A 19237-nucleotide genomic window follows, 5' to 3' on the forward strand; every position below is an offset into this window, starting at 1 on the left:
ACAGAACAGAGACAGGGGACTTGTTAACCAACAGTCAATTTGTATTAGTTGGTGGTTCTGTCTTTATTACCACGGTTGCCCTTGGCAGAAAAGATCCCATCCTCTGGTGTTTGCTGAACGTAAATGTTAATAAGACAGAAATAAAACAGTGACATTGTTAACGGTTCAACTCCCTGAGTAGTTGGGATTCATTAGAGATGTTCTTGCTGTAAATACTTGAGACAAGATGCATTTAATGGAAATGCCATCTCTTTGCTGTTACCCTCTTTAACTAGGAACATTGATAAGATAATTAATGGATTTTCTACAACAGTATCATCTCTATCTATCTATCTATCTATCTATCTATCTATCTATCTATCTATCTATCTATCTATCTATCTATCTATCTATCTATCTATCTATCTATCTATCTATCTATCTATCTATCTATCTATCTATCTATCTATCTATCTATCTATCTATCTATCTATCTATCTATCTATCTATCTATCTATCTATCTATCTGAAGAAATCTTCAAGTATCAAATACTTCATCAAATATGCAGCTATGCAGAATAAAAGGGCCTTTTAAACAAAAGTTTTCTTTTCTCTGAAGCAGTCACATACCTACATACAGGCTTGAGAACTATTGATCAAAGCCACTTTAAAAGATTACAGAGTCTTTCTTTCAAAAGCCAAATGTGAAAGTGAAATTGGTTAAAACGTCTGCACTGTACTACACTTTCCTGAACCTAAATGTAGAGATTAATCTCCTCAGTTACATAATCTGCAGCTAGAAACACCTCAACTATCTGGTGATAAATGAAACAGAGCCTGCTGTTAATCATCCTGTTCATTAAGACAAATGGAGACTTCATTGAGAAAGATCTCTATCTGAGCAGGGTGATCTTTGCCTTTTGAAGGCACTGAGAAATTACAGTAGATTTAAAGTTATTGCTTTTTACACATTGAAATGCAAATTTATGCATAGAGTTAGACAAATATCTAATCTGATCATCTGCTCTGTGGAGGGAGAAGCGCTATGAACGTTCTTCCTTTAGCGTTTCCAAGTCCATATGTTTGTCTCACTGAAACAGGGAGATGCCAGCATGCAGGGCGCTTCTAGTTACCGGAGAGAGGCTGTTTTGAAATGTGAGTCTCTCTACACAGCGAGTGTTTCAGTTCATTCTCCCGGTAGTGAGAATGTGGCACCGCCGGGGTCTTTGATCGTGTCGGCAGCTCTGACGGCTGCTTCTGGTGCTGCTGGATTCCTGTTTAAGTGGAGCAGCAAACATGGCTGTCACCTTCAGACACACTTCAGGTAGCAGTTTGGAGGTAAAAATAGCCGCTTGTTTGTCAGCTTGTGTCTTTGGATGTGGATTACTGCATGGAGCCCACAGTTTGGGGTTAGAAAACTAAAGTCAGTAGCGTCTGAAAAATCATCCGAGTCAAACTTAAGAAAAAGATCTGCCAGGGTTGCATTTTTTAAAATTTATTTTCTACTTTTCTGTGAAACCGTAGCTTATGTGGTATATTGAAGGGACACTGTGTTGTCATTCCTTCCTTATTTAAAAGAAAACCTGAATGTGTTTTATTAAATTGCTATATTATGTGAAAGATCAACAGAAACCAGTGCATAATTTGAAGGTAGAAAGAAAAACAATACTTGGTTTGTACCAGTTATACCAATGAGAACTCACTGAACATTTCACATTTTGCTACAAAACAGAGAAGGCTGTTTGTTGAACACAGTGTGATACCACCAACTATCAATGGACAATATGTGTTTCAGGAGGGTTTTGGCCCTGTGGTATGACAATGCATGACAATGATGCAGCACAGCATGTTTAACTGAAGCAGAGAAGCAATGTAGGGGGTGTGATCACTTTCAAATGGTGACGAAAGTGGAGGAAAACATATAAACATATTTACTCATGTCATACTAACTATGGTAAATACTGGCATAACAGCAGTATAAATATCTAATACCAACATTGACTAAACTTTTCTTGCCTGTGCATCTCTAATAATTACTTTTCTATAGCTTACAAAGTTAATCTGTAAAAATAATGGCTCTATAAGTTGATAAGTCAAAAATTATGCAAAAATGTGGAATAAAAGAAACAGGTAGCAGTCTCACACACTTGAAAAAATGTTTATAGCCTCCCCTAGTCTTAAGTTTTGGTCCTCATCGTTTTGAGTCAATTTAATAGATGAACTGTAACTTTGCAGAAGCTTTTTTAATGTTTGTGTCCTGTTGGATCCTATGGCACCAGTTATCTGCTTAATGAACTTCGCCACCATTGTTGTGACTGGTGATGGTATGAATGAAATTTATTTTCCGGTTCGTCAGTGCTGCATGCAGCTGCGCTCCCCTCTGCTGCACACTTTGCCACTTTGTAAAGAACTGCTGCAGGACTGGCCGTCTGTTGTCTGTTCCATCTAACAGATAAGAACTAACCCCGTTGCAGCAGCTTAGGGAGGACATCATGTGAAAGAAAGGCTGTCGCATTTTGTGCGGCGTTCCAATCAGCATGTCCATTGGTCTGAAAAATGATGCAAACCTGGACATTTTCATAAATCAATAAAATCCCCCCGGATGCCCTGGACAGGACATAAAAAGTGGACGTGTCTGGGGAAAAGAGGACGTTTGGTCACCCTAGTTTTGATCTATCGTTTTGAGCGAAACGTGAATTTAAAGCAACCCCAATGAGGTTTTCACACTGTGATCTCTGCCTAGCTTTAACACTGAGCTGCTGCTGTTACTGTCACAACTTCATCCTGAAGCAGTTCAAAAAGCCAAAGCTTATGAATGCAGACCATGAGCCTACAGAATACCAAGACACAGTGCCCACGTTTGTTTTATTTATTTTCAGTTTCTCATTTCAGCTTTGCTTATATTAACTTGGAAAACAATATGCGCAGGCTAGGATGTGCCTGTGTTAGAGGAAGATTTCCAAGGAAAGTATTGACTCCCTTAACACGGGTGGGTATCCTTCTGTCTTTGGCTCTCACTGTTTCACTCACTTTAAGTTTCTCTGAACGAGCAAACAGCCCCTCCCTTGACACGACAGAGCCAAGATGCACTAAGATGTGGACTCAGCAGGTCATCTAAATTTTAAACAGGCTGAATAAAAAATGGACATGAAATGCTCAATCAGTTTAAAAATAAAGCCAACTAAATCAGTGGAGAATAGATCAGCTCAACATTATTATCATCCTGGCACTAAAACACTATAATTTATATTTCAATTTCCTTGTGGTTGACATTTATAAGAAAACTAGTTTTATGACTGAAAGTCACTTTCAGTGCATAAACCAGGTCCAGTAATTCTCTGTCAGATGCAGTTAAAAATACACATACACAACTCTTTATGTTTTATAATAATAAGTAATTATGCAAAAATAAATTAAAAGTGGTGGCAAAATTACTGTGAAGCGCCCCCCACCGGAGGAGATGCACAGCAGCTGCTTTGTGTGGAACCAGAGCTCCATCACAAGCCTTCACACTGCTTTTTGCAACATAGTGTCTCATCATTATTTTCTCCCTGTTATTTCTCCCTGCTTCATTAGCAGGTATGAGACAAATGCATTGGCACAGAAAATAAAACAATTATCTACTTGTTGAATTCAAAACGACCTAATTTTTCTGTAAGGGATGGACAGAGTGTAGTTCAAGCAACTAGATTTTTGATAAAATCCCAGAGTTTACCAGAAACTCCAGTGGCATGCTCAGCAAGCTTTTGGTCTGAAATATACATAATAGAGTTGATGGGAATCAATCAATCTATCTATCAAATTTTATTTGTATAGCACATTTCAGCATCAAAGCATTTCAAAGTGCTTTACATCAAATCAAACACAGAAACACAATGCAACATAGAATCAACAATCAAAACATTAAGTCAAGTTCCATCAGTAAATTTGTAATTGATTACATTTCAAATACAATCCTAAACAGGCAGGTTTTAGTTGATATTTAAAGAAAGTCAGTGTTTCAGCTGTTTTAAAGTTTTCTGGAAGTTTGTTCCAGATTTGTGGTACATAGATGCTGAATGCTGCTTCTCCTTGTTTGGTTCTGGTTCTGGGGGTGCAGAGCAGACCAGAACGGACCTGAGAGGTCTGGAAGGTTGATACAACAACAGATCTTTAATGTATTGTGGTGCTATAAACTATCAACAGTATTTTAAAGTCTATTCTTTGAGCTACAGGGAGCCAGTGGAGGGACTTTAAAACTGGTGTTATGTGCTCTATCTTCCTGGTTTTAGTGAGAACATGAGCAGCAGCATTCTGGATCAGCTGCAGCTGTTTGATGGAATAGTTGGACAGACCTGTGAAGACGCTGTTCCAATAATCAATACGACTGAAGATAAATGTGTGGATGAGTTTCTCTAGATCTGGCTGAGACATTAGTCCTTTAATCCTGGAAATGTTCTTCAGGTGATAGAAGGCCGACTTTGTAACCGTCTTTATGTGGCTCTGGATGTTCAGGTCAGAGTCCATCACTACTCCTAAGTTTCGGGCCTGATCGTTGGGAAGATGGATGGAGATAAACACAGGGCAACACAACCCTTTAAGATGCTCTGAAAGGCTTGAGCCTGAGACAGAGGTTCACTTTCCTTACAAAAAAATCCCATGAAAATCACGTGATCACATAATCCACCAAAAAATCACGTTTTCACGTGATTTTACCACGAAACATTCCAAAATCACATGTATTCATGTGCTTTCACATGTGATTCACATCATTCACATGTAAAAATTTGTGTGAACCACATGTGATCACATGCGAAAGTCACATGTGATTTTCATGGGATTCTTTTGTAAGGGTTGTTGGTTTGAGTCAAATGCGTCAGCACAGAAACACAGAGATTATCTACTTGCTAAATTCAAAACTTTGCTGCTTTACTCTCTAGTCTGAAGTGGATGAACAGAGTGTGATGCACACAATGACATTTTTGGTCAAATCCCACAGAGTTTACCGGAAACTCCAGTGACATGCTCAGCACATCCTGCTCTTGGTCTAAAGGACACATGATAGAGCTGATGGGAAGATGGATTGAGCTAAATACAGGGCAAGATAACTCTTTTAGAGGCTCTGAAAGGCTGGATGGAGACTGAGGCCGACATGCACCTGCAAGAAGGGCAACATCCCAAACCTTATAGCCAGAACTACAATAAAATGATTTATATCAAAGCATGTTCAACTGCTCGATGGGCCCAGACATAAATCTAATGGAGAATTTTTGGTAAGACTTTCAAATTGATGTTTACAAATCATAGATATTTATTTTTTAATAAAAAGATCTATAACTTTTCTTTCACATCACCATTTTGTATTACTCTGGGTCAGGATAAAATCATATATTCAAACCTGTAGTTGTTACATAACAAAATGTGAAAAGGTTCAAAGAGCATTAAAGTTCTTACAAGTCACTCTAAGCTCAGTTCTGTTTCTAAATCAGTGGCCCTAAATGTACGGTAATAAATGTAGAAAAAACAAAGGCTAAAAATAGGGACTCGTTTTATAAAAAAAAAACAACAACGCAGAATACAAATTTAAACATCTTTTTTTGGTGAAAATTGGAGTTGAGAGACATTTTTACTCCTGCTTTGAATTCATGTTGCCGCCAGTCACAGGAGGACTTCAGATCACAGAAACTGATGCTAACCAAACGGACGCGTTGCATCAGCAGACCAGCTGTGCTGCTGCAAGCAAGTAGCTAGAGAAGCCTCACAGCCTTTGATCCGCGCCTGGCTTGAGTCATTAGATCATTTTAGTAGAACATAGCTGAGACTTAGGAACGTAGAAATGAAAGTCCAGAAATGCTAATGAAACATGTTTTTCCACACTTAAGAGCTCAAAGTGAACACCATATAGAAATTTTCAAACAGATATAATTTTGTTTGCAAAATCAAACATTAAACAAGAATAAGCAATCAAAGGCCTCGTTTACATAGTTGATGACCAGCTTTTTGCATATTTTAACTGATAATTTTTTCCAACTATTTCTCTTTGGTTTTTGGTCTTTTTGCGTCACACATCCATAAATTAAACGATCCCCGTTTTTAAGTCTTCAATCACTTTTTCATGGTTTTGCTCGCAAAGGAGAATCTCAACGTTTTGATCAAATCCTTATCTAGTCCTAAAAATTTAATTTTTTGTGTTTACATGCTGTCTAACATTTTACTCTTACTACTTGGTGTCACAGCGGGTGATAAGCGGTCATCAGTTGTTATGATAAAGTGGCTTAGGCTAGAATTTCTGTTTGAATGAAGGGTGGTTTATAAAAGCAGAATCCATTTTCTATTGAGTTACAAACAGCAAAAAATGTGTTTAGTTTGTCATGATGATATTTAACATCTCTTTGTTGATGCTTCCTGTCAAGTCAGGCTTGTAGATGCTTGTCAATTTAACCCTGTAATTATGCCTGAAACGCTACATCTCTAAAAACTGGAAAAATATATTACAATTGGCATTGTAATACATTTGCCAATGTGTTGTGGTAATTAAACTTGATTATAGAGTATAGTGTGCAATTAAACTGGACCGTAATGGATATAGTGCCATGTTGTTGATACATAATCTTTTCTTTTTACTATAAAGCTTTTATTATAGATTTCAAACCCGGACAGCTGTGTCAAGGACTAACAGCCTCTGTAAATGGGCTCTGCTGAGCTTCAGAAACCAAGATTCAACAATCCAACACACTGCTGTAGTAGCATACTAGGCAATATACTGTGTTACATCTTCCTTTGTACCACTTTGATTAGAGAGGAAACTAGGGCATAGTTTGCTTTGGTCTAGCGTTTTAGAGCAAAGCAACGTTTGTTTCTAAAACAATTTTTTTTTTTTACATATTTGTTATTGTCACTATGTTTTAACAACATGAGACAGATAATCTGTGAAAAAATTCAAGCTTTTCTGCTGCTTGCCCGTGATTCTACTGCCATGTGCAGCAATGCACGCCACAGTCAGAAACAACTAATCAGAGCCAAGAGGAGGGTGTTAGAGCTTTCAATCACCCGTGTGTAAACAGTGCTCACACCCTCCATCTTGATCTCTACTATACTACAGCTAGTTTCCCACACTGGAGCCTGCCATTAATTCTCCAGCTAGTTAGCATGGCCAGTTTTCCTGTAACGGTGAGTTGTTTCTCTGCCAATAGCACAGCTGCAGCATGTACACAAGTGTGATTGACAATGCTGAGACCTTGCTCTGGGTTCTGATTGTGTTTTTTCATCAGGAGCGGTGGATTTTTGCAAGTGGCAGTAAGGGAGGAGGCGGAGGACCTTGATAAATATTTAGATTATCTGTCTTATGTCTTACTGTTACAGCATAGTGACAGATTTAACAAATATGCAAAAAACATATTTTTACTGAAGTTACCTACTGCAGTTTTAATGTGACATTTTTTTTTCTGAGCAGTGGTTTTTGGTCATCTGATTGCCATGTATCCTATTTACATACATTTATAGAAGCAACATGATCTTCCTGAGAAACAAATCCAGAACATCCTGGTTGTTAATGGAGAGAAGAAAATGTAGGTTGACCTTCCGACCCCGTTGTCTCTACACCTCAACCTCAAGTAAGCGGAAAACAATGAGTGGTGTGAAATTTATTTATTTAATTTTTCTATGTGTTTGAATGAAAATAATGCCAAACTCATTTGAGGAATTGTTCATGTGTCAATCAGTTTAGGAACAAATAAGATGATATGAGCTTGTAGAATAATGTTCCACATCTGTCATAACATCCAAATTGGGATGACAGCATGTGATTTATGGTGATGCAACGAGGAAGGTGAAGTTTATTTCTGTTTCTTTTCCACTCATGGATTTCTTGTTTGAATCCCACTGAGAGATTAATCTATAATGAATCACAGAATAGAAAAATGTATTTCCTTCTCATGGGTGTTGAATACTAAAAGATAAGAGAAAGGAACCACAAAGTCTTGCAAATAAGCAAAATGCAAAATATACTGAACCCCAAAATAATCTCAATATAAAAGGTGCAAAAAACACAATCTAATAAGGGTGGGAGATGAAATAAAATTTTTAATGCATTGAGATATGATTTGTAATTTATACTTGATTATCTTAATTTTTTTGTACTGACATCTTAATTTCAAGGAAGGCAAAAGTCAGAACTCAGAAATGCAAATGCACAATTCATACAGGATATAGTAAACTCATATCAAAGCTATGAGGGAGTGGCTGAGAAAAAAGATGAGCTCCATACTGACAAAATGAAACAATGGCTTGGACAAGACCTGTACCCTCTAACTGTGTAAAACCAAAATTAATTATTCTGAAAGATGGTAAACCTGGTGAACCATATTATACAGTTTCCACTAGAGACAATTAAAATACAGTTGATTGTCACTGTCAACCCGAGGATCATCAAAAAACTAATGTCAAGTTGCAAAATTGATTCTGTCAAGTTTACAAAATCTGAACTCTAATATTTAGTAGGTTTTTAAAAGAAATGCATCAATGCTCTGCAAACAGTAATTATGTAGCCATAATACATTGGGCTAGATGGATTCCCAATACCAACGATGAATCTCAAGTTGCTGGTTTGGTGTTTGATACCTGCACAACTAATAGTGATCAAGATGCTAAAACTCAAAGAGGAGGAGACATGATGGTGATGGAAAAGAATTAGAAAACTGAGGAAAATGTGGCTTAATCACAACCTATATTGTCATGTTAATATTCCACAAAAATATCAGTATTGACCAACTTCCAACTAATGTGCAGCCCTGTTCCTTAAGGGTGCATTCACACCGGCACTGTTTATTCTGTAGTTTGTCTAGAAAGTAATTCATTTGGAAAGTTGTGAATGCGTAATCAAATGCTGATGCTGATCAAACAAGCAAACTCTGCTCCACCTAAAAACCTAGGTCTTGGTAAGGTTTAAGTGAACTCTGGTGCTGATTGGATGCATATGTGAATGCCAAGTGAACCAAAGACCGTTCCAACAGCAGGGTCAAATACTGCCAACACAATCACTAGAAAGAGAAATAAGTTATGGTCTTTTACCAACAACAAAAAAATTCTACAACCACTAAAATTTGATGCCTCTCTAGTGTTTAATTTTTTTTTTTCATCAAGATGGAAGTTCATGTCTTCTTCACTGTTATTTCCTTAAGTGGTTCTTGGTGCAACACTATCACAGATGAGGAGTTACTCGAAGAGTTTGGTTCATTTGACAGTCCAGTGTGAATGCAAACTGCAGAAGCTAAAAATGTGACAAATGTTGCAACTTTGGTCCCCAATCAAACCGAGTCTACCAAACTATCAGATGTGAAAACACCTCAGAATAGAAAAAAATCCAAACAGCTCTATTCATTTATAGTTATAGAATCAAGTCTCTATTCAAACATTCTGAAAATACAAAGGCTCTTTAACTAGAGACCCAAAGTTATTGGGACATGAACCTTGTTTTCAAAAGATTGAGACTTTTACACTCCAGACTCACACAGTCTGTGCAGCCTAAAATCAAACAAACCTGGACTGGCTGGCTTCAGGGTACAGACTAATTTTAACCCCCATGACAAACAAAGTGAAGAGATACATTGGTGGGTCTGAGAGTTAAAGATGAGCAGCACAGCTCTGTCTCAAAGGCCTCCAGCAGGTGATGCATCCTCACCTACACTGAGAGCATAAACAGGGTTACAGCAAATGATGAAGCGTTGTGCGCTTAAAGGAAATTAGACAAAATAAATCATGGAGGCTCGGCGGCAAACAGGAGCGTCTGACTCCTGGAGCTACAGCGACGGCGGCAGGATGAGGGCTGAGCTCAGGTCAGCACCATTAGACGTGATGTCCGGGAGGACAGAAAGGCTGAGACTGTGTTGGAAAAGCTGCACAGGACGAACCTTCACACCAGAGAGCACCTCTGCTGGCTTGTTAGGCTCTCTGACAGCTGTTGCTGTTGTTATCACAGCATCTCTCGGCTGCTCTCCATGGGTCACAGAGTCTCACTGTCATCACTCCAAATAACCGCAGCTAAGGAAAGCTGAAACTATAATGAGAAAAAAAATACCAGCACTCAAAGTATCTACAGGTATCATTTAAGTATCAAAATGCTTGAAAATATACTTTCTTTCACCAAAAGGAAATTCAGCAAACAGCTTAAAATGATGACACTTTGCCACACAGACTCAAACACAATGAATGCCTGATTTTTAGAGAAAACCCAAAAGTTATGCTGGAAAATTCCTATTTATGTTCGCAGAGGTGGAGGAATCAATACATAGATGGAAAGATTGCTTTATATCTCTTGTTCTCAGTTTGGAAGTTGGGTTCAAGGTCTAGGATAGCTTCAGAAAACTGTCCAAAGAGAAAGAATCAAACCTCCTGCATGAATGCACAAAACGAGAATTCAAGAGACTCTGGAGAGCCGACTCTCTTCTAGTGTGCAGTCATGCCTGCATTTCAATAACCTTTATGTAAAAGTCATCCGAAAGAAACCTTTCCTACATCTTCACCACTAGATATCGAGTCTTTGCAAAGAACAGACGAAAAGATCTCAAAGTCCATAGATTTTACTGTACCTCAAAAGGGTTAAATCTGATGAAGAAAAAGACCAAAACAAGCACTGAAACTTTTATCAGTGAGATTCTGAGGCAGGAAGATGATATAATAACCTATCCAGAAATAGTTCTGGTTAAACTGAATTACTGCCTGTTGTGTTTATCAGCAATGCCAAGATAATTATTGGTTGTCCCTCTTAAAAACTGATCTGATAAAAAATCTGTGGTTTAAAAAAGAGGCCTGCAGCTACGTCTCCAGGTTTGAAAAAGAACGTAACAATAAATCCTTCATTCACTCATGAATGAAACAGTACACGTGCCTGGATGATTTTAGACATAAATACTGTTATACCGCTGTGAAAAACTATGTGCCCTTTACAGATTGTTTCTGTTTTGGTTTCGCTCAGAAAAAGCTATCCAACCCAATGTTGTGTGTGTGACAAATTGCCCCCTTGTCAATTCATGTATTACTCCATATTTTTGAGAAGTTTATTTCCATTTCATCCACCTAACCCAGGCCTTCTGGCCTGAAGAAAGTTAATAGGTCGCAAATTGCAACACATCATGCCCTGAGCTAGAGAAATTTAAGAAAAATCCAATATCAGCCTGGATAACTAGACAAAGTCAAGGCTTCAGTGGTGGCTAGCCAAATCTAAAAAAGATTTCACACCTTCAAGAATTTGATTTCTTCACAAGATTTGATCCTTCTCACAGGAGCTTGCCTGAAGCAAATTGAGACTCAATCATTGATTGACTTGTTTGTTTAGGGTGTTGAGTTGCCAGGGCTGTTCGAAGCTGCTTGCAGCTTTAATTTTTCTTTATTGTCAAAGTTGCACCAGAAATGGTCTTTACATTAAACTGAAATATTTATCAAAAGTTGTGCAGTTGTTAAAGGGAGATAAAACAGCTAATTTAAAGGCTAATAAGAAGCAGGTATAACATATCCAGTGGATATCAAAGGCTGCATTATTTGAAAACCCAGAGGACGTTTCCAGGAATGTTGCTTTCACCTGTGAATAATATTGTCAAGGGGGTTTCATTTTCCTAAAAACTTTAAAATACTTTTGCTTTCATTGTTCTGCTTCATACTAATTGCACATTTGAAAAAGAAAATCAGATTTTTTTTATGTAAAGATCAACAACATGTTTCTGTTGACAGTGACCCTTAATATTTATGTCTTGAACTTTTCCACATTTATGTTACAGCCACAAACTTATGGAGGAAAATTAATCCATCCATCCATTTTCTGTTCACCCTTGTCCCTAGGGGTGTGGGGAGAGTTGCTGGTGCCTCTCCAGCTACGTTCCGGGCGAGAGGCAGGGTTCACCCTGGACAGGTCGCCAGTCTGTCGCAGGAAAAATTAATCTGAGACCAAAATAAAATGTGCACCTAATTAAGAGTTAGTATCCTACCTGTTTTAGATCCCTCCGCGGTTCGATATATCTCGTGAGGGTGAATTACCAGGCTCCTGCAGAGTTTGATGAAATGCTGAGGGGGTCATTAACTTCTGAATAAAATGTGTTTGAGCAGAGAAGCAACTATAATATGGACACCTGCCGCTGAAGAGGTTGTCTGTGGTGCCTCACATGTGAGTTAAACAGCATCATGAAGACCAAGGAACATAACACAACAGTTGTGGTGAAATTAAAGCAGAATTTTATGATATTCTGAGCTCCTGACATGACAATAGAGCAGCAGAAATAGAAAGAAAGATAATATAGGAAAAGTTTGACAAAAAGTCAAAAGAGTAAAAAAAGTCACAGCCGCACAAATATACTGTGCTTGCAAAATTTATTTTTTGCAATGATCTCACAATGTCATTTTCCATAGGGAAAATATTGTGTTTTTATTATCATTTCAGGCACACGTCCAAACAAGTTAGATATGAATTCAATTTTTTTTATTCCTGTTGACTGATATTTACGTTGTAGAGGAAAGAAATCCTGAGAAAAATGTTAAATGTCAGAACATTGTGTCCACTAAGGTTCATCATTTTAAAAATACATTTAATTCAGAGTTGTTGTTGCAAATAGAGGTGATTATTTTAGGTGATTATTTTATATGTAGACATAATATTAATCGTAAGAAGGGATCATTATGGATGGAGTATAATAATTCCTACAAAAGCTTTATTTTCAAGAATTAGAGACTTGGGCTTCATTCAGCTGTGGCAAAGCAAATATTATTCTTCACACATCAGGTTTTAATTTTTATTATTCATTTATTTAGACTTCTGCAGTTTTAGGGAGTGTTTTTGTTGTACCAGTCCTGCTTTTTTCTGCTTTTGTCTTAAAACCTTCTCATCCATCTGCTGTTGTTCACTTAACAATGAAAATATAAACAAATATTTAAAAGGATGCTGTGATGGATGGATTCACTTTCTTAAAGCCTCTAAATCTAATCACATCGCCGGTCAGTGTGTTTGCTCGTGTATGCTTAAATCTGGTCATCGCAGATGCCTCCAAACAATTCGGGGCCACCTTCTGCAGGGAGCTGACTGATTTACATAATAATCTTCCCAGGCAGAGAGCTACAGGGCATTGTGGAGATGTTCAGAGGGAGCTCCAAGGATGTAAAGAAGAAAATGAAGGTCAAGGAACAATTGTGAGCTTATTTTTCAAATCAATCCCTTCAGTTGCTATTTCTATGTCAAACCCACTGACCCACTGTTTTACAGCTTCTGATTCAGCTCTGCAACTAGAAAAAAAAAACATCTGCTGAGTTTTACTGTACATAACTTTGGGAGCCACAAGAGGTATACTTGTTAGTCTTAAATTTGATAAATTTCCATTTGTGAACAACCATAGAAATGACAGAAATAAGATGAAGAATGATCCTGTTTTCATGAAGCAGCTTAAAAAAGCCCAAATCTTGAAGCATTGTTCTGTGACTGTTGATAATGGCAAGAAAACGTGCATCAGGAATTGGTTTAGGAAGAAGTTGGAAAATGTTCAGCATATTGGTTTCAGTAATGATCTGGGTCAGAGCAAATTCATTTACATTTACACTCCATACACAGATGGTTTCATTCAGTCTCAGCGTGAGGAAAGCTGAAACGGAGATGGGTTGCACAGACCACCGGTGCCTACGGCAGACTACTGGATGTCCTTCTCCCATTCTTCATTCACAGCAGCTTTCTTGGTTAGAATTGAGAGGAGGCCCACTCTCTTGGATGAAAAGCAAGCCCACACACAGACTGAGTCAGGACGCCCCTCCGTTGGCATGACAAAGGACTCATTGAAGTGCCCACCTGTGCTTTTCCACAAAAAATAAAAATCCAGCAGAATTTGTCTACCCTTTAAGTCATTTCCCAAAACTATTCATGTCAGTTCTTATGCAAATATACTTACATCGAGTAAATTCTTCCAGCAAACTCTGTACTAGAGTACTAGTGATCTAATGATGAGAATCTTTACAATAAAAACCAAGACTGGAATGTTTTAAAACCTTTTGGACAAGATTGTGAAACTTTGACACTATTTATCAGAAAGCCTTACTTTTCATCATACTTTGACATTCTATATTTTCCCACTTCCTTCCCCTTATAAGTTAGAAGTTAAAAACAATAAATATGTTTAAGCCAATAGTACCAAGCAGATGGTATTATTGGCACATTATTGCTTTCCACCAGAAAAAAAGTAGTTAATTAAGCCAAGTCAAAGATTGCAACTAATGTCAGAATACAATAGGAAGATAATCCAGAAAAGATTTTAAAGTAATGATCTTCCACAGAGACAAATCCATCTAAATGAGTTTCTTTTTTCCCAAGATGATTCCTTTTGAATTTTTCTAAAAATGAAAATGTGGTTAAAAAACCAAAAGGCGAAGAGATGTCCAAGCAAAGAGGTGGTTGTAAGAATCCAATAAATATGCGGTCTTTTGTGTCATAAAATCAGTTTTCAGGAGAATAAAACGGTTTACTCTAAATATTTAACATTTGAAATAGAAGTGAATAGATGCAGTCTACCCATGTTTACAAATAGTGAGTTTTTCTGTTTTTCTTATATCAAATTGGAAACAGCCACAGGAGTCACAGGTTTTTATTGTTTCTCTCAAAGTTCAGTCTAGTAACAAATTTCAATTGATAAAAAAATCTTTGCATGTCTTCCTGTGAGGTCAGCAGCAGCAGCAGCAGAAGAGGTATATTAGAAATGCATGGTCATAGATAGTATGGGGTGATATTTCGAGTTCATCAACCGGCCCAGTCTTTTATGGATTACTCTATCCAGGCGGGACTGTCCTCTGCCTCTGAAAAGGTTGAGCGCCGCTGATCTACTGGCCGGAGGATCAATGAAACAGTCGGACTCATTCAGATTGATTTCTATCTGGAACGCAGCAGCTCGTGGTTCCAGGCACAGCAAACGAGTTTAATTTGGCGGGATCAGGCAGGGAGCCAAAACCCATCCATGCCAAACACAAAGCGCTCCTTCGTCCTCCTTCTCTGATTTAACAGCGAGTTGAGATGAATGTTCTGACCCGTTGAATGTTAACCATTACAGGTAAAGTTCTCCTGCAGAAGATGCCAGTAGGAGAGATTGCACATTATGACTAAAGGTACTCTGACAGTTTTTCATAGACCAGGTGGCAGTTACATGACGAACAATAGCAATAGTCTTGCAATGATCTGATAATATGTGTCAGATGAATGGTGAGGAAGAGATGATGAGAGTAATTCAACAGCTGCATCTTGGAGAGAAGAAACGAGGCAATGACGAGTCATTGAAGAAGGAAAATAGGACACCTGAGAGGACGGCTGAACAGGAGAGTCTTAAAGGGATAAATTAAATTGGAAGAGCAAGAAAAGACAGAATGGAAAAGAATGAGCTTAATTGAAGGATGAGCTGAGGAGACAAATGAGGGTAAAATGTGGAGGACAAATGAGAGGAGAGGACAGAAAGCAAAGCCACAGGATGAATCTAAAAAAGAAGGAAGCAGTCCATGAGGTTTTCTAGTTTTGGTTGCAACATTCCTGGCCTGGGAAACCAGGAGGACAGAGACAGAATCCATATAACCAGAACAGAACAACCATTAAAAAAGTGACACATCTGGCCTTTTATCTTTATTTACTGTCTTAGAGACAGTTTAGCAATATTAGAAAAATTGAGATACAGACATGACAAACGACAAGATTTCACCCCTACCCTTTCATGTCATGGATGGTTATTTCTCTATATATCTCTATTAATCAGCTAATAAATATTAGTTGATTTATTTATTTTAGCACTAAAATAAAACACATTTATTGAAAATAGTTTGCATTTGTTGGGTGATAAACACTGCGGAAGCACATGGAAGTGCAAACGGAAACACCTGTTGATGTGACTGAAAACATTCATTGAATAGTCAAACTATTAAATCGATCTTTTATCGATTTTAATAATAATTCAGTGCTGTTTGCGTAATTATCAAAAATACACGTTCATACGATGAATTTGGATCAAGACAGAGGAAAATGTATCTATTATTTTCCACGCGTAGAGAGAAATTTTAGACAAACTCATCAGCTTCTGTGAAATTTCCTGTCAGACATTTTTCTTCATGGAGCATTTAAACCAGTTCATGGAGGAGAGCTGACCTTTCCAATTGTGAGGTGGATATTTTGCATCTGCCATTTTCTCTGCTTTTGCTCTCTAAAGAGTATGATCGCACAACTGCTGAGCAACAGAAAACCTTTTGAACAGATACTCACTGATCAAGATCACAACTTTTTCCTCATCAGGTCTGTTTCGTTACTGGCTGCTCATATACTAATATTTTTAACTGCTGAATAAATGCACAGAAAACAATAAAGCCCCACTTTTAAAGTAAAAATGCTTCAAATATAAAAATCTGATAAAGTTTGTGGACATAATTTTGATGCATACATATAAAATATTTTCAAATACCTTAATTTTCTGCTTCATTCATGAGTATGATCTCTATGATAAAAAAGAAAATTGCTCATATACTAATATTTTTAACTGGAACTGGACTCAGTTCTACGTTAAAGCTGTTTTAAAACAACAAAACCGTACCAAGCCTGATCTGGGTGTTTAAACAAAAACTCAGGTAATAAATATTTAATGTTTATAAGCAACCAAATTATAGTTTTAAAAATATCTCTCTTAAAGTTAAGCTTCCCTTAAAATATTGTTTCGTTCAGACTTTTATGGTCACTTTTCTGTTTGTGCAGCAGAGGTGTGAATTTAATTGCGGCTCTCGGCTGGCACACGACCCTCGCTGCATGTTCAACCTCCTGTTGATCTCCATTAACACTGATTGAGTTAAGTGTCTCACTAAGTGCCTCTTGATTTGAGCTTCCAGAGAGGAGATGTAGCCCTTCTCCTCCTCTGTTTCTCCTCTGTTGCCTTTGGAATTAGCATGTCTATTATTGGACTTTATTTCTTATTTATTACGGAAAGGCATGAATTGGATTTATGTTCCTGTTTATGGAAGTCAAGCCTCCCTCACTATTTGCGTGCTGCCAAACTCTATCATTATTCTGATATTGTCAAATGAACACTAATAGGGTGAGCATCCTTGGTAAGTGCTTCAAATATGATATTTTCTGCTTCAAATCATTCTCGGGTTTGGTGATTAATGAGAGTTAATAGAAGAATCCTTCAGGTTTACAAACTCAACTCAAACTCATACTATATTTACTACTATACTATATTTTATATGTATAAAAACATATATATATATATACAGGAGAAGTAAGGTCTGCTTCAGAAGTTTAGACCTTCAGAAATCAACGAGGTGAATCAGATCAGCTGGAGGTCTTTCTTCATGGCAGACAACAAAAGGGGCAAAGAGAGGAAATATCATCTCCAGACTCATCAGTCATGTTGCCTGGTTAGAGAATGAGCAGCAACTTCCTTTTGATCCAAAACTCCTGGTACTTTATCTAAACAATGTCATTAATTAGGTATACCATTTTGGTGTCCATCTACTTTAACTTTAACATTTTTTACTTTATTGTAAAAAAAGTTTTGTTTTTCTTTACAAGTAAAAAATGTAAGTAACATTTTTTACTTGTAAAGAAAAACAAAAGTTTTTTACGTTCTTTAATATTCATTCATTCATTTTCATTAAAGGAAAAAATGTTTCTTATTTAATTATTGGAATTCAAAGAAAATTACAGGGATTCTTAATGCTATACGAAATCCCAAGTCCCAAGTGCATCAAATTGGCTGAAAAAGTGATCAAACAAAATTTCACACCTCTCAGTTCATTCTGTTCACACTGTCAAGCAGCTCCGTGTCCGTGTCTTACCTGCTTTCCTGAGTTTTCTGTTCCTGAACACCGACACGATCACAAGCAGGTTCCCGATAACATCCACCACGATGGTCGTGATGAGGACGCCGGCCAGCACGGTGGCCACCCACGGGAAGGAGTGCTGCTGCTGACCCGGGGCACCCTCCTCGCCCGCCACTGCCGTGGAATTGCGCGGCTCCAGTGTCCCTCCCGCCATGGTGGGCTCATGGTCCTCCAGGGACATCAGTTGCGGGAGGTGCCTTGGATCGACCAGTCGCATCGGGTCGTAGCGGCGGAAAGTGGGTCCATTCAGCATAACGCACGAAGGTCAGACTAGGCGCAGCCGGAAAGGGTGCGCATGGCTGCGCGCTCGGCTGCGGTTCAGTTTTTACGCGCCCGAGCCTCCAAAAGTAGGACAGAATATTTCAGAAGACATTACTTTTGTCTTTTCTTTATCCCACTGGACACCCACGGAGGATCAACGGCAGTCTCGATCTCTAAGCCTCATGAAAACACATTCTGTGACGGCAAACATCTCCCCAGTCAGTCTGGTAAACACCTTCCATCTAAACTGGAAAACAGCGGCTCAGCTGACCCGTTTCATTCTCCTGCTTTCGGTCACCTATCTGCTCTCCTGTTCATGATCTCCATTCCACTCAGCCTCACATGTGCGCTCCATCAGTCTGGAGGCTTCAACATCATTTAGACTCCTCCAGCTTCCTCTCTTAGCGCCTCAGTCTGTGCCCGGCACGTTTACGCGCCTTTAAACATCCAGCGAGATCCGCGCGCTCTCTCACCTCTTCTCACGCGTGTGCTCGTTCTCGTAAGAGTGCACGTGCTTCTCCGAGGTTCACCAGGTAAATCCACCTTTGAGCATATAGACTATACACTTAATACGTTTTATAAGAAATATGGACACGGTAAAATCATGGAAAGCTATCAAACATAACAAAAAGATCAATAATATGATTATATTATCAATTTAAAGAGATTATGTTTAAATAATATTTGTTTTAAACATGTGGGCTTTATTATTATTATTATTATTATTATTATTATTATTATTATTATTATTATTATTATTATTATTATTATTATTATTATTGATTGTTGTTTTATGTGATACAGAGTATGAGTCTGAAATAAAATCTATCAAAATTTTAGCAAAACAAAGTAAAATTGAATCTGCACTTCAAGAGCTGCTCACTAAGTCTGCTGACATTGTCAAAAGTGTTGAGACTAACAGAAATCTAGCTTAGAAAGATTCCTCCTTTGTCACATGTTCTTGTTTTGTGGTATTTGTTGTCATATTTTCTAGTAAAGTTTGGGACACATCTAGTACGTTTCTAGAATGTTTATTAATCAATTGACCAAATTAATGAAAACCAGGATAAAAATAGAAACATTTGATGTCTTCTGAATATTTTTGGTATTTAGTTTATCATCATGCTTCTGAATCAAAGAAAAGAATGTTAAT

General features: G+C 37.8%; 1 protein-coding gene across 1 annotated transcript in view; it reads right to left on the minus strand.

The window, feature by feature from the left end:
• Positions 1-18544, minus strand: part of mtnr1al (melatonin receptor type 1A like) — a 31990-nt gene extending 13446 nt beyond the window's left edge. The window contains exon 1 of the mRNA XM_044127354.1: positions 17779-18544. Within this exon, the coding sequence (XP_043983289.1) occupies positions 17779-18076 (298 nt within the window). The 5' untranslated portion in view covers positions 18077-18544. The remainder of the gene's footprint in view (positions 1-17778) is intronic.
• Positions 18545-19237: the final 693 nt, after the last annotated feature.

This window comes from Gambusia affinis, linkage group LG09, assembly GCF_019740435.1.
Source record: "Gambusia affinis linkage group LG09, SWU_Gaff_1.0, whole genome shotgun sequence".
Classification (NCBI taxonomy): Eukaryota; Metazoa; Chordata; class Actinopteri; order Cyprinodontiformes; family Poeciliidae; genus Gambusia; species Gambusia affinis.